Source organism: Schistocerca americana, chromosome 1 (genome assembly GCF_021461395.2).
Source record: "Schistocerca americana isolate TAMUIC-IGC-003095 chromosome 1, iqSchAmer2.1, whole genome shotgun sequence".
Lineage (NCBI taxonomy): Eukaryota > Metazoa > Arthropoda > Insecta > Orthoptera > Acrididae > Schistocerca > Schistocerca americana.
The window spans coordinates 365733969-365751286 of record NC_060119.1 but is presented as its reverse complement, the minus strand read 5'-3'; the positions used below and the strand labels follow the sequence as shown (position 1 = coordinate 365751286).

The 17318-nt window shown below is 43.7% G+C and overlaps 1 protein-coding gene across 2 annotated transcripts in view; it reads right to left on the bottom strand.

Annotated features, from left to right (window-relative positions):
- The window catches only part of LOC124600337 (chitinase-like protein EN03), a 198815-nt gene that overhangs the window by 20004 nt on the left and 161493 nt on the right, over nt 1–17318 (bottom strand). The window contains exons 3-4 of one of the 2 annotated variants that reach the window (XM_047136153.1): nt 11033–11263; nt 1186–1318 (exon numbers count right to left, since the gene is read on the bottom strand). In XM_047136153.1, the coding sequence (XP_046992109.1) occupies nt 1186–1318; nt 11033–11263 (364 nt within the window). Of the gene's footprint in view, nt 1–1185; nt 1319–11032; nt 11272–17318 lie in introns of both variants that reach the window. The other variant, XM_047136155.1, reaches the window with a different exon arrangement.

The window sequence follows — 17318 nt, the reverse complement described above, 5'->3', positions numbered from 1 at the left end:
TCGCCCAACGATGTCCCATATGTGCCCGATTGGAAACAGATCTGCTGGACGAGCAGGCCAAGGCATGTCGACAATGTGTAGGGCATGCCGGGTTACATCAGCAATATGTGGGCGAGCGTTACCCTACTGAAAAACTCCCCCTGGAATGCTCTTCATAAGTGGCAGCACAACAAGTTCAATCACCAAGTTGACATACAATTTTCTAGTCAGGGTGCGTGGGATAACCACTAGAGTGCTCCTACTGTTATACGAAAACACATCCCATTCCGTATCTGCAGCTGTAGGTCTAGTGTGTCTAGCAGGTTGTTTGCAGGCCCCCAACTGGCCTCCTTCTAACTAAAACACAACCATCACTGGCACTGAAGTAGAACCAGAGTTCATCACACACTGCTCTACAATGAGCTCTCGCTTGCCACCTCTGAAGTCGCAAATGGTGGTGGTTTAGGGTCAGTGGAATGTACACTGTTGTCTCATTGTGGTGCCAACTACTGTTCAAAAGGCTGCTGCATATGCAATACGTTGCGCTAGAGCTATACCTCGAGCACGATGGTCTTCCCTCTCGATAGTGCCACATGGCCGGCCGGAGCCCGGTCTTCTTGCAATCGTACATTTTCATGACCACGATTGCCGGCAATCATGTACAGTGGCTACATTCCTGCCAAGTCTTTCTGCAGTATCGCAGAAGCAACGTCCAGCTTCTCATGTACCCATTATACGACCTCGTTCAAACTCAGTGAGGTGTTGATAATGGCTTCTTTTGTCACCTTAAAGGCATTCTTGTCTAACATCAACTCACCACGTCCTGTCTCAAAGGTAACCAACGCTCACGACCGTTACAGCGCACGTTTAAAGCAAACCTGATGTGCATCCTCACAGTGACGCTACTAGCATCGCTCTCACTCGACTGGCGCGAAATTTGAACAGACATCGTGTTTCAGATGTAGAAACACGCCTACCAACTTTCGTTTATGTAGCACATCTTCCTCTTGATTTTGTGATTTTTTTCCGTCAGAGCAGCAAGACTGATATTATCTAGCAAGTATTATATTTGTTTAAATATACGCTATACTGTGTAACATAAACGCCAATGAAATTGTGTGTACTTACTACAACATTTGAGGTCTGTATGTATTAGATCCATCTAATTTTTTTAGACAAGCAGTTATGTATCGTTACTGTACTTACCAAGCGTGCTTCTTTCTTTCTTTTCCTTGTTCATAGGGAATTCCCATGCTATGTCAATACCGTCAAAGTGGTATTGCTTAAGAAGGTCTTTCACAGATTTCACAAAAGTTCTTCTGTGCTCATCACTTTCAAGCTAGAAAATAAGAAATAAGGTTAAAAGTAAATACTTTTCAAAATCTAAATTATTATTTCTCTAACAACATCATCGTAGGTGTTGCATATTTAATTGTTTTATGTAACAGTACAGAACTTTACTTGTTAGAACTTCACCATTTGACGTACAGTGCAGTTTTATTTTGCTGTTTGCTGTTTTCTGACCAATACAATTTCAAATATGTTAACTGTAGTTGTTTTTTTTCGCCTTACAAGAAAGTATATTTGTTTTCTTCGTCACACTAGTACCCTGTCTGAAACTATTCAAAAATACTTCAAAAATGGACGCAAACAATCTCGACCGCAAAAACATTTATTTTGATGGTAACCTGTTTCGGTCAGTTTTTTACCATTCTCAGACCCTCATACCATGATGGTAAACGGTGACAGTTAATGGAGCGGGTGTTTTAGCTCCTCGAACATCAACTGCTACAACACCCACTCCATTCACTGCCACCGCCTACCATCATGGTATGAGGGTCTGAGGATGGTCAATAACTGACCGAAACCAGTTAACATTAAAATAAATGTTTTTGCGGTCGAGACTATTTGTGTCCCTTTTAAATTACTTTTTGTCAGACCACTTTGCTCCACGAGATAAATTCTCAAAAATTATTCAAAAATTATTTTTATTTCATGTCAAATAGGAATGTACTACTTTTTGGGGAAGAGTATGGAGATAACTTTAGACACTCTTGTTTACAGAATAACAGAAAGGTTGTGTTACATGTAACGCAATATTTCAAGACTTTTTTTTCCAGAAATAGCTATGAGTAGCAGCGTATGATTTCGATCTTCCCTGCTGGTACAGCCCTAAAATTTTAAGAAATTATTGAGAATGGCTGGACGTAGGTGCGTCATCTTATTTTCGATAACAGCATTTCAGTAATGGTCCTATTCAATTCTTGAACTTCACTGAACATTTTACAGCAAGCTAGAATTTGTCTCTAACTCTTTTTAGCCTTTCTGAGAGGTTCTTCTGTTTTCATGATAACTAAAAACCATAAGCAAAAGTATAAATGAAAAATGGCGGATACCTTTGATGTTATGACAGCAGGGCTATTGTGGTTCAAATGGCTCTGAGCACTATGGGACTTAACATCTGTGGTCATCAGTCCCCTAGAACTTAAAACTACTTAAACCTAACTAACCTAAGGACATCACACACATCCATGCCCGAGGCAGGATTCGAACCTGCGACCGTAGCAGTCCCGCGGTTCCGGACTGAGCGCCTAGAACCGCTAGACCACCGCGGCCGGCAGGGCTAGTGTGTTTTTACGGTTTGTCATGTGCGCACGTATTACCACCATAACACTGCACCGCCCATGGTTAGATGCAAGGTAAGTGGCTATAAAGGATTTGATAACAAACCACCGCAATGGGTCTAATCGGCTAGTTTTTTTACACATTTAATTATGAATAGTATTACAGCTTATATGGATTTGGAAACTTACACTAAGTTTAGCATAAAATTACCCAATGAGCAGAGGAGTGCCCGGTGGGATAAACGCTGCTGATAGGCTGTGTGCTGAATTAGGACTTGTTCGCAACCATATGCCGACCCACTTTCGAAATTTGGGTTTTTCTAAACTGATTAAACCGGACACTAGAACAGTTTCTTTGACAAGGTCACGGTCGATTTCCTTCCTCATCCTAGTCCAATCCGCGCTAGGGCTTGATTTTCAATGTCTGTAAAGCATGGAACATCTCGCTAAAATTCGATAGAGTAATTATCATCACGGTACAGAAGAAGGTTGAGTGGCTAAGTGATGGAACCAGAGGAGTGCCATCTAATATAACGTACTTGTAAATTACCCACTATAAATGTGTGACGATGAATAGAAAGAAAACTTGAAAATGCATTGGATGAACACCTATTCGACCCCAGTAACAGACCAAAGAAGTAATTTTGATTTGCATTTGGTAATATATATATTTGAGAATCAAAGAAAAACGGCACACCTCGATGAAATTTTCGACTTGGAAGACGCTTTTCATCACATAAGGTGGAATACGATGCTCATGCTTTTTGTGAAAGAGGGATGAAATACAGAGAAAGACATCTGATCTTAAGAACCTATAAAATCTAGCTGGAGTAGTAAAAGTAAAGAAACTAGAAATACGTGTTCCTATTTAAAAGATATAAAGAAGTGAAAATATTCGGCGTTGTTATGTAATTTAAAAATCAAACAGTAAATGAAAGAAGTGAAAGAGGGATAAATGTAAAAGGCAAACAGATGCCATTAAGTAGGTTTGACAATTTGGGTAAAGTAGAGAGGATCCGAAACCACTGTTACCCAACTTCCCAGGTAAAATGTAAACTTTACCAAGTGTCTCATGGTGTGAAGACATAACAGACAGTAGACTGTGTTATGTACAGCGGACTGAGATCTTAGGCTCAGTGGCAGAAGAATATATCACGGGTCGATACAGGGTTTACATTGCCATAATGGTACAAACATTCGTCACAGTTGCCCTCACGACGAGATACACATTTGATATATTGCAGTCGATGGAGAATACTACCACAGTATATGAGGAGCCTTACGAAGAACCATTGAAGTCATTGTCAACGTTCGGATTGGAAGCAATGATTTGTCAGGTAAGTAATTTCGTGGAGAATAACTGTAGCAAACTACAAACATTGAGTACTCAATGTACAGCGTTTCAGCGGTCTCTGCTAATAGAAGAACGAAACAGAAGACTTCAGATGTGCAGAAGCACAAGAAATAAACACGAACAGGTGGTTTCCGAAACTTTAATTTTAGCTGAAAATAATGAGTAGTATCTTACTAAGTTGATTAATAGGATTTCTGCCGGTTATTCGCGACTTTCCAGCACGGTATTTCAACTGCTTGACTCGCAGTCTTCTTCAAGTGTTCCCTGAGACTGATTCCAGTGTGGAACGAGTCCGGTATTTACGCCTACGTTGTGCAGGAAAGACGCGAATAACCAGCAGAAACCCGATTAATCAACATGACTACGCCTCGGCGGAAAACCCTGAAGAATTACAGGATCTTACTAGCTTATCAGGGGACACCTAAATCTCCTTTAATACTGAAACTATTTCTTGGAGTTCGACAAATTGCTGGAGAAACGCAACCGCCTGTCGTGATATTGCGCTGATCTTAATGACACAGATCGTTATGGAAAACTTCATAAACTGCTCGGGGACGCGTGTGACAGTAATAGTTCTGTTATTTCCTTCATGTGCCAGAAACTCTAGAGGACTACTGCCTAAAAGAAAAATACAGGGTGAAAATTATTTAAACCGAAAAACTCTGGGAGGTTGTAGGGGACATCAAAACAAATATTTTTCCATATTGTCATTTTTCCTATGAGGATTATTTAAATCGGTGGAGGCTGTATTACGCTCTTCAGTTGTTAGAGGCCGTGTTACGATCTTTAGTTATTAGAGGGCGTATTACGCTCTTCAGTTGTAGGCAACTGCTGTCCACCAGTGTAGTAGTGCGTTGTCTCTGTTTACTAATGGAGCGATACACCTGGAGTGAGTACACTGATGCGGTTGGTGCGTACTACGTAGCGCATCACAGCGGACGAGCCGCACAGCGGATTGATCAACAACAAGTGCGGTTCTTCGTTAATGTGTGAGTCAGTGTTGTTGGGGACTGTATAATTGGGCTGTATCTGCTACCTAGGCCATTAAATGGCAGGTACTATTACAATTTTCTCGCCAGAGCGTTTCCCGACTTGCTGGAAGACGTCCCGCTCCCTACAAGACAACGCATGTGGTTCCAACATGGCGGAGCGCCAGCACATTTCAGTCATCGTGTGCGTCGATTCCTGGACCGACGGTTCCCAAAAACGTGGATTGGCAGAGGTGGTCCTGTACCATGGCCTGCTCGATCGCCAGATATGTCCCCTCTGGACTTTTCTGTATGGGTAGAGATGCGCAACCTTGTTTACACAACTCCTGTTGCATCAAAAGAGGATCTGGTAGCCCGGATAGTAGCAGCTGCAGCAGGAACAATTCAAGCTACTCCTGGGGTTTTTGCCCGTGTCAGACAGAACATGATCCGACGGTGTGAACTTCGTTTACATGCCAATGGAGGCATTTTTGAAAATCTGCTGTAATTCAAATTGGGTTGTGTTAATATGTTGTCTCTTGGTCATAAAAAAATGGGAAAGTGTTTGTTGGTTTAATTAATTTGCCGCCAGAGAAATCTTCCTCTACCGGTTTAAATACTCCTCATAGCAAAAATTGACATTAGGGAAAAATATTTGTTTGATGTCCCCTACAACCTCCCAGAGTTTGTCGGTTTAAATACTTTTCACCCTGTAGATACGCACACGAATCTACCTATACACGAAAATAGAAACTCACACGAACCTACCTATGTACCTAGATACACACTGAAGCAAACTACAGCAGCGACTACAGCAGCGAAGTGATGACACTTTTTCGTGAACTGCCTCGGCGCTTAGAATACGGCTGGCAGTATAATGTCACACAGAAGACTACGCATCTACCGTTCTTACATAAGACTTGACAGTCACATGCCGGAAGAGCCTGTTTCGCTTTTATCTTGTTGTCGGTACCAGAGGTACCCTCCACCACACACTGTCAGGTGGCTTGTGGAGCACTGACGTAGATGCAGATGTAAGAAGGAAGATTAGAGCTTAATATCCCGTCGGTGTCAAGGCCATTAGAGGTAGAGCCCAAGTTCGGATCGGGGAAGGAAATCGGCCATGTCCTTTTCAGAGGCACCAACCAGGAATCTGCACTTAGCGATCTAGAGAAATCGTGAGTGGCCGGATGCAGATCTGAACCCGGGTCGTCTCCAATGACAGTCCGGTGTCTTATGTACGTTGCTCGATTTTTACGGCTTATAGTAACAGTGGTAATTTGGGGAAGCGAGTCTGGTGATTAAAGTCATGACTCTCCAGGTAATATACTGATCTAGCCCGTAAATTACCAGGTTCTGGAACTGTTTTCTTCCAGAGAGTATAAAAAGTATGTTTCGTCTTTCGACCACAAACACTGATCCACATTTTAATAAGTCGCAATATTAGAAGTACTGACATTATTCCTCCAAACGTTGCGTGTCTCCCAATAGTTAATGACGTCTACGGGACTTATAGAGCATGCTTTACAATCTAACGTCCTAAAGTCAGCGAGTCTCGGGCACAGTCAGTTGCACAAAATATTAAACTTATTAATCTGCCCGTCTGCCTTACCTACGACTTAAACAAAATGGCGGACACAAAGCACCAACAAAAATCCAGTGCGCGTGAAAATACACCGTAACGAGAATTATACGATTAGTATTTCTCATTTGTTGTCTCCACCAACTTACAACAGAGCTGTGAACTTTGAAGCTAATCTAGATAAAGAAAATAAAAGAAATGTCAGTATTCTGTATTCTCTGTTTGTAGACAGAGTAAGTTGGTGCAGTTACCGAGACACTGGACTCGCATTCAGGAGGCAAAAATCCACGTCTAGCCTTTCATATATAGATAGTCATTGATTTCTTTTGAAAAGGAGACGACCAGTTTCCTTCCTCGTCGTTTCCCAATCCGAAAATCTCCGTCTCTATTGATTTCCTCGCCAATGATATGTTAACCTCTAATCTTCTTGCGCATCTTCATGCAGACTCCACAAGCCATGTTACGTTGTGTGGTGCGAAGTACATTACGCAGCAGTGTCACTTTCGAAGTTCCATTTTGCAGTCGCGACTGATACGTGAGAAGAACGATTTTTGATAAATCTCCTTGTGAGGTCTAATCTCTCAAAACGTGCTCTCATTGTACTTTCCTGAGATAAGCGTAGGTGGAAGCAATATACTGGGTGGCTCATTTAGGAACGTACGCCCATGGAATTTGAACAGTAAACGACATCTCCTGTAACGTCTGCTGCTGGAGCTGGATGAGCATCTGCGAGGCACTTTCGTCCTTACTATACCAACCTGTGACAAAACTATCTGCTCTTCTTAGAAACTTCTCTGTTTCTTCTCTCAATCCTATCCGGTGTACATCCTAAACTGACGATCAATATTAAGGTATTAATCGACAGTTGTAAACTACCACTTTCGTAGGTTAAGTACACTTCCTGGGGAATCTCATGATGAATCTCTCTAGTATCTGTCTTATACACTATTAGTTTCTTGTGATAGTTCGATCTTAAAGCGCTCTACACGTATACTCCTACATATTTAATGGATGTGACTGCTTCCAGTGCTAGTTTAGCAGTTGTCTGACAATAAACACACAAAAAAGTGTTGCATCTCCTCGGTTCCGAGAGTTCCGGAACATGTACAGAAAATTGGAACAGAGATCAACATAAACATCATTTCAGCCCTTTTTATTGCTCATGAAAACCACACATTGCATGTTGTACCGCCATACAGAGAGACCTTCAGAAGTGGTGGTCGAGATTGCTGTACATATCGGCACCTCTAATACCCAGTAGCACATCCTCTTGCATTGATGCATGCCTGTATTCGTCGTGGCATACTATCCACTAGTTCATCAAGGCACTGTTGGTTCAGATTGTCCCACTCCTCAACGGCGATTCGGCGTAGATCCCTCAGAGTGGTTGGTGGGTCACGTCGCCCGGAAACAACACTTTTCAATTTATTCCAGGCATGTTCGATAGGGTTCATGTCGGAGAACATGCTGGCCACTTTAGTCGAGCGATGTAGTTATTCTGAAGGAAGTCAATTACAAGATGTGCACGATGGGGGCGCGAATTGTCATCCATGAAAAAGAATGCCTCGCCAGTATGCTGCCGATATGGTTGCACTATCGGTCAGAGGATGGCCTTCACGTATCGTAATGGCGTCTTCCATGACTACCAGCGGCGTACGTCGGCCACACTTAATGCCACTCCAAAACAGCAGGGAACCTCCACCTTGCTGCACTCGCTGGACAGTGTGTCTAAGGCGTTCAGCCTGACCGGGTTGCCTCCAAACACGTCTCCGACGATCGTCTGGTTGAAGACATATGTGACACTCATCGGTGAAGAGAATGTGATGCTAATCATGAGCGATCCAATCGTCATGTTGTTGGGCCCATCTGTACTACATGGTGTCGTGGCTGCAAAGATGGACCTCGCTATGGACGTCAAGAGTGAAGTTGCGCATCATGCAGCCTATTGCGCACAGTTTGAGTCGTAACACGACGTCCTGTGGCTGCCGGAAAGCATTATTCAACATGGTGGCGTTACTGTCAGGATTCCTCCGAGCCATAATCCGAAGATAGCGGTCATCAACTGCAGTAGTAGACCTTGGGCGGCCTGAGCGAGGCATATCATTGACAGTTCCTGTCTCTCTGTATCTCCTCCATGCCCCAACAACATCGCTTCGATTCACTCTGAGACGCCTGGACACCTCCCTTTTTGAGAGCCCTTCCTGGCACAAAGCAACAATGCGGACGCGATGGAACCGCGGTGTTGACAGTCTAGGCATGGTTGAATGACAGACAACACGAGCCGTGTACCTCCTTCCTGGTGGAATGACTGGAACTGATGGACTGTCGGACACCCTCCGTGTAGTAGGGGCTGGTCATACATGGGTTTTACATGTTTGGGTCTCTCTGAACAGTCAAAGGGTCTGTATCTGTGATACAATATCCACAGAGAACGTCTACTTTAAGGAGTTCCGGGAACCGGGATGATGCAAAACTGTTTTTTGATGTGTGTACAATAAAGTGCCTTTCTGCCTATTTATGTGCAATATGTTGCATTTGTATATGTTGGGTGTCAACTGACAATCCCTGCATGAAGTGCCGATAGCCTACAGGCCTTCGTGAGTGTCGATACAGTTTCATAACGTTGCGATTTCTGGTTATACATCAGAGTGATGGACGAACAGCGTCGTCGAGCTTCCGACACCCACGAGGCCATTTATGCACGAGGTTCGGAAATTCCCGTTACGAAATTCTAGGACTAATAGACGATAGTGAGTAATAATATTTTGAATACGAATCCATGTACAAAAACCGACAGTTTCAATTGAGGCGTGTAACGAAGCCACATCTTCTGAGGGAAAGGGAAATGTATCAGAGTTACTTGTCCTGGTATGCAATAGGGTAGATAGGATGACATGTAACACGTCAGACGGTCGCCTCATGTCACTTAACGCCTGCCTTGCTGAGAGAGAGGAAGACCTGTTGGCACGAGTTCTGGCCGCTGCACTAGAAACTGAAGACACACCAGGTGGGATGGCGAGTGAATACCAGAACATGATTCATCGGTAAAGTATCTGTAACAACGTCGGTGGTCGTCACATCGTGCCGCTGTTGGAATACATCAGTTTTGTTCTATCCATCTAGAATGCTGTGTTCTTTTTTGTTTTGGAATAACGTAAACACGTAATGTTTAAGCGTTAGTACAAATAAATGAGCTTAAGTTATAAATGGATGTTTCGTTTTGTTTTCTTTCGAATTTTTACCTAATAATTGTCCTGATTCATGCGTAATTCAGTTCCTCAAGCAGAAGTGGATGAATTAAACACTTGAACTGAAAGCGTCGTGTAATGAAAACAGTACATTTCCAGACATGGATCTCTATTCGAAATATCATGCATTCACTTCCTTCTAAAAGTCGTAGAAGTTTGTAACGAGAATTTCCGAAGACCTTATATACATTATAGGTCAATATTCATGGCTCTAGACGACGCTCTTGCAATATGCCCAAAGTTAGTTTTATGACTGAAGATTTGCTAAGAATGGTATGCAGTGTTCTGTGTCCCATGAACTCTTCACTCCAAACACAAAATGAAAATGCAAAACTTTATCGAATTCGTTCCTGGAAATCAAGAAACATGGCTTCAACCAGGGCACTGGTGTGTGTACACGCATTCCGGGCTTGTGGACGAGTAAAGTGAGCTGTGTTTCAAATGATCGTAGTTATCGAAATCAATGTGGATTCTTACAAAGAACATTATTGACCTCCAGAAATGACAAACATAAAACCGGTTCCAAAATTCTACAACAGATCAACTTCGACGTTATCGGTCTATAGATGTCTGTGTCTGCTCGAGCCCTTCTTTGTGAATGTTTGACATTACGTGCCAAGTCATAACATAGTCACAGGTCAATTCGGACGTCCGCTGTAGGTAAGTTCAATCCGCTCCAGTTGTTGACCAAAGTGAAGTGGAATGATCATATAAAATTAATTGTTGGTAAGGCGGGTGCCAGGTTGAGATGCATTGGTAGAGTCCTTAGAAAATGTAGTCCATCAAAAAAGGAGGTGGCTTACAAAACACTTGTTCGACATGTACTTGAGTATTGCTCATCAGTGTGGGATCCGTGCCAAGTCGGGTTGACAGAGGAGATAGAGAAGATCCAAAGAAGAGCGGCGCGTTTCGTCACAGGGTTATTTGGTAAGCGTGATAGCGTTACGGAAATGTTTAGCAAACTCAAGTGACAGACTCTGCAAGAGAGGCGCTCTGCATCGCGGTGTAGATTGCTGTCCAGGTTTCGAGAGGGTGCGTTTCTGGATGAGGTATCGAATATATTTCTTCCCCCTACTTATGCCTCCGGAGGAGATCACGAATATAAAATTAGATAGATTCGAGCGCCCACGGAGGCTTTCCGGCAGTCGTTCTTCCCGCGAACCATACGTGACTGGAACACGAAGCGGAGCTAATGACAGTGGCACGTTAAGTGCCCTTCGCCACACACCGTTGGGTGGCTTGCGGAGAACAAATGTAGATGTAGATGTAGCGCTCACCAGGTGCAGGTACTTCTCCCGCTGGCCAGAGTCGGCGCTCCCTCCGCCGATGGAGAGCAGCACGTTGAGCGCAGGGAAGCGCCTCTTGAGCGCCACCACGCTGGTGTAGTTGGTGCCCTCGCCCTCGTGCCGAGGCACCGCCTTGTAACTGTCCGTGTCGATGGTGGCGTAGCCGTAGATGAGGTGCGTGCAGTAGGTCAGGCTGGGCTCGATCTCCGACACAAGCATACGGTGTGGCTCTGCAACATACATCAGACTCAATAGCAGTAGTAGTAGCAGCAGTTTTATTTATCTGTTGACCACTTTAACAAGGATGTTGGACATGTCATGGCATTACAGTTGATGAACAACAAAAATAACATAATTCGTGTATACAGCCATTTAAATACACTACTGGCCGTTAAAAATGCTACACCACGAAAATGACGTGCTACATACGTGAAATTTAACCGACAGGAAGAAGATGCTGTGATATGCAAATGATTAGCTTTTCAGAGCATTCACACAAGGTTGGCGCCGGTGGCGTCACCTACAACGTGCCGACATGAGGAAAGTTACCAACCGATTTCTCATACACAAACAGCAGTCGACCGGCGTTGCCTGGTGAAACGTTGTTGTGATGCCTCGTTTAAGGAGGAGAAGTGCGTACCATCACGTTTCCGACTTTGATAAAGGTCGGATCGTAGTCTACCGCGATTGCGGTTTATTGTATCGCGACATTGCTGCTCGCGTTGGCCGAGATCCAATGACTGTTAGCAGAATATGGAATAGGTGGGTTCAGGAGGGTAATACTGGATCCCAACGGCCTCGTATCACTAGCAGTCGAGATGACAGGCATCTTATCCGCATGGCTGTAACGGATCGTGCACCCACGTCTCGATCCGTGAGTAAGCAGATGGGGACGTTTGCAAGACAACAACCATCTGCACGAACAGTTCGACGACGTTTGCAGCAGCATGTACCATCAGCTCGGAGACCGTGGCTGCGGTTACCCTCGACGCTGCATCACAGACAGGAGCGCCTGCGATGTTGTACTCAACGACGAACCTGGATGCACGAATGGCGAAACGTCATTTTTTTCGGATGAATCCAGGTTCTGTTTACAGCATCATGATGGTCGTATCCGTGTTTGGCGACATAGCGGTCAACGCACATTGGAAGCGTGTATTCGTCATCGCCATACTGGCGTATTACCCGGCGTGATGGTAAGGGGTGCCATTGGTTACAAGTCTCGGTCACCTCTTGGTCGCATTGACGGCACTTTGAACATTGGACTTTACATTTCAGATGTGTTACCACCCGCGGCTCTACCCTTCATTTGATCTCTGCGAAACCCTACATTTCAACTGGATAATCCACGACCGCATGTTGCAGGTCCTGATTCGCCTTTCTGGACACAGAAAATATTCGACTGCTGCCCTGGCCAGCACATTCTCCAGATCTCTCAGCAATTGAAAACGCCTGGTCAATGGTGGCCGTTTAAACTGGCTCTTCACAATACGCCAGTCACTACTCTTGATGAACTCTGGTATCGTGTTGAAGCTGCATGGGCAGCTGTACCTGTACACGCCATCCAAGCTCTGCTTGACTCAATGCCCAGGCGTATCAAGGCCGTTATTACGGCCAGAGGTGGTTGTTCTGGATACTGATTTCTCAGGATCTATGCACCCAAATTGCATGAAAATGTAATGACATGTCAGTTCTAGTATGATATATTTGTCCAATGAATACCTTTTTATCATCTGCATTTCTTCTTGGTGTAGCAATTTTAATGGTCAGTAGTGTACTTACGTCTCTAGTGTGCCGACAGTGGCATTATTTCGACTTAGCCTTCTAGGTTGGCACCACTTCCTCTACCTTGCCGCTGCCAATTGTGCCTTGTCTCTCTAGTTTGGGAAGTCTCTATTTGTTCACGCGCTGTGTGCTGTAGGCAGTGAACGTATCCACGAGGGCATAGGCGGTTGCTCGGTGGCCGGGACGTGAGTTGAGAACAGACTTGTTGCTATATGTTACTTTCAGCCTGTGCCCGAAACCCAGTAAATGGAGACAAAAAAGATCTGTGAGTTATGTATTTGCTGTTAGTTCGCCTATGTTCTGTGTACGTCAGACACACGATGTGTGCATAATTGATCGTGGCAAGCAAGCAACATTCAATGCTGAACAGGTAATGTAATCGGATGAATACTATAACTGCCATTACGTAACAACTGCCTATGTGTGGTGTGTCGCCAGGATGTGGTGATAATTGATTGCAAAGAGTTGGTGGCGCACAGTGGTTTATGTTTACTGTACAGTTTTACAGACCTTGAACGAGTGTATGCTGTCAGTGGACGGTTGGCTTGCTTGACTTCGTATGTTACGATTACACGTGGCTTACGATAAATACAGGCCTCAGCGCTCGTTTGTGTGACGTGAGCAATGTAGTTTTATTGCTAGCCGACACAAATGCATGAAACCTGAGGCCCGTATTACGTTGTAAAAAGTCTTTCTCAAAACTTTCGTCAAACCTCTACGACCAAGCTGTTTCACTGGAGCTATAACACTACCGTAAAATTTTTCGTCGTATTTGGTTGGTAATGGATGCCGAGCAGTTAACCGCCAGTACAACAGCATATGTTGTTGGCGAGAGCATTGCTTGAAAAGAAAGAGACATGGGAACGATGGTGGGTGAAACCATGGATAGCGAGAAGAGAAACTCAAAGTGTTCACCAGAATTTGTTTTGTGACTATAGTGCGAGGACATAAAGAACAACGAAAATTATTTATTACAGGCGAACAAACATTTCAGTTTGTGCTCATGAAAGGGGCCCTTCATATGTGTATACACGATGCTCATTTAAAACATACCAGTTTTTAATTTCATTAATAATAATCAATGTTTTTGGAAGGCCTGCAACTATGTCATTCACGTTTTAAATAATGAAACACTGTTTACGTCTTTTTTCATGCTTCATACTAAACATTTCGAGAATTTATTTTCATTATCAAGACGAAATATTTGCATACGTGTTTTATTTGGTGTTTGTATGTGTGTTGTTTTGCCTCCGTCTTTCCCCGAACTCACTGGGTAGTCAGCAGATGATACATTGTAACTTACCGGTTCAGGCCACAGTCCGTGAAATGACATTACAGGTTAAAACGCAAATGAAAACAGGACGAATAGAATTAATTTAATAAAGTGACGAATTTTTCTGTAGCGACGACTGAAACCACATTTTTAAATGTCCCTTACACCATGTTACCAGTAATATTATATCGAAAGAAATGAAATATCTAATAAGAAAAGCGAGATGCTTCCCAATTTTGGTATCCCTCCCGACAAAGAAAAGAACTCTCACGAATCAAAAGAAAGATAATGAGTCTGATATTTTATATCTCGTTCTGTAAAGTGCCAAACAACGTTGGTAAGTTTAATGTACCTACTCGTGTATTTGAGGCAAATTTTATGCTAATAATCTGCTCGACAAGTTCTTAAATTAACTCACTATAGTTAGTCCATATTACAGATCGTTCATTGTAGTAAATTTATGATTTTATTTCAGCGTTTTCCACAGGAGAATGCGAAATTTTCTGTGCGTTTAGGAATACAAGTGAATTCGGTGAGAATCGTTGTCAGCTTCATCTGGTGACTATCACATATATCGCCGAAGAGAGGAGAAGTCAATTTACAGCTGTCGCATCGTGTTTGCCACACTGAGTTTCTACGTATGCGCGACTCAATTATCCGACAAGTACAAATTATATCGCCCGCTTAGCGAGTGGCCGTGATGGTGCAGACGACGCCGCGGTGTCTGTGTATGAGTGAGCATGTATGTGTTTCGGAATAGCTAGTGCGAATCCTGGTGGTGGATAGTGTATTATCTCCAGTACTACGCCTTGGCCTATGAGAGAAGAAGAGGTGGCGACTTTAAGGAGATGATCATCAGAATAAAAACCAACGCCCTGGTCTTGTTTGTCGTAGAATGAAACAATATGAGTCTGTTGTTGGCATTCCGTCTGTCGGTCAGAGACGTTAAGTTCAGTGGCCCGTTGGAGTTATTCAGTGGGAGTGACTATTATTTTTTCGCAGTGTGTTTCACTCTCTCCATTCTCTCTTGCCGCTGCCACTAACAGAGTACGCATTATATCAGTCCAGACGGTCTCACGCCTGCCAGTGACACAGATAAGTCACTTGACTCCGCATTTATTAATCAGTCGGTAATACTAAGCAGTTACTCAACTCACTCGATAGGCACGGAGTCCGCCGAAATGACGCCCAACTGTAAGAAATGAAACATACTGGAAGCTCTTCATTATTACTGCTTAAGATATCCGACGATATTTTTTGACAATATAGTTATACATATAAAGAAAAGAACACTTTTCTAATATGTATAGACCGTGATTTTCAGCTCCCACTAGTCTTGTTTTGGGACAGGGCTACCATAGTAATGGAAATCTGGTTTATTTACGTGTAAAACTTTTTCCACGTAATTCTAAGTGCAGCTTAAGTTTTTATAGTGTGAAATTTTCCCTAACCTAACCACATTATGTCCACTGAGAATAAAAGGCCAAATGTGTCCGCTTACATGCGTGACTGGAGCATGCAATAAATAACGCATATGCTGCCTTGCATAATGTGGGCACCCCAGATATTTCGTAAAACGTTCAAGGTACCGAAATAAGTTTTACGGTAAGCGAAAGGACGCAAAGAGTCAAGTATCTTGATGTGTCTTCATGATTCAAAAGTATTTCATCTACCGAGATATTGACGCAGGCCTAGACCGCGCACGGCTACCCCGCGAGGCCGAAAGTATCTAGACACTCCTATGTAGTGCGAAATCGACCACTAGGTGTTAGGAGAGGCGAATCCCACAATACGAAGGAAGCGGGGAATATTGTGTTATCAGCAGGGAAGCAGTAAGAGCAGAATGGGTCGGTCAGCAGAGCTCAGTGACCTCGAACATGGATGTCACCTGAGTAAAAAAAATGCATATTGCTGTTGTTCTTGTTGTTGTGGTCTTCAGTCCTGAGACTGGTTTCATGCAGCTCTCCATGCTACTCTATCCTGTGCAAGCTTCTTCATCTCCCAGTACTTACTGCAACCTACATCCTTCTGAATCTGCTTAGTGTATTCATCTCTTGGTCTCCCTCTACGATTTTTACCCTCCATGCTGCTCTCCAATGCTAAATTTGTGATCCCTTGATGCCTCAGAACATTTCCTACCAACCGGTCCCTTCTTCTGGTCAAGTTGTGCCACAAACTCCTCTTCTCCCCAATTATATTCAATACCTCCCCATTAGTTATGTTATCTACCCATCTAATCTTCAGCATTCTTCTGTAGCACCACATTTCGAAAGCTTCTATTCTCTTCTTGTCCAAACAAAAAATGCATAGTGGCGTTTAAACCACTGTCATGATGTTGTGAAGTGGAAACACGAAGGAACAACCACACATAAACCGGGACCAGACAGACCTCATGTACTGATGGACATGGACCGCCGAACATCGCATGAAATAATCGGAAGGAATGACTCGTGAGTCCCAAAGTGCTAGCAGCAGTCCATCTAGTACGCTTACGGTGCGTAGCGAGTCAAAAAGAGTGGGATACAGTGGTCGAGTGGCTCCTCGTATGTCACACATTCCTGCAGAAAATGCTAAACGACGCTTGAGGAGGTGTAAGGAGCGACGCCACTGGAGAGTCGACAACTCGAGACAAGTGATTTGAAGTGATGAGTAACGCAGTGCAATGGGAGGTTTTGCGTTTGGTGAAAGGTTGGAGAGCATTACCTGCTATCACGTGTAGTGCCGACAGTAAATGGACATGTTATTACGGTATGGAGGTATTCTTCATGACCAGGGTGTCGTCTCCTTATTGCGTTTAAGAAAACACTAAAGGCAGATGGATAGCCTATGAACACACTTTACAGCACTGGCTATTGCATGTAACAGAGGAACAGTTCGGAGATGATGACTGTTTACATCAGCACGACAGTGCAGCCTGTCATAAAGCAGCATCTTTGAGATAATGGTTTGTAGAGTAATAACATCTCTGAGATGAACTCGCCTGCGCAGAGTCCAGAACTGAACCCAGCGGAATGGAACACGTGTAGGATGAGTTAGAACGTCTGCTTCGCTCCAGACCACAGCATCCAACATCGCGATCTACTTTAGCTTCGGCTCTTGATGAAAAATGGGCTGTCATTGCTCCACAGACATAGACACCTCACTGAAAGTGTCCCCAGCGGATCATCGAGGCTGCACACAAGCGATTGGAAAACTTGATGTTTGAGAAAACTCTGAAGG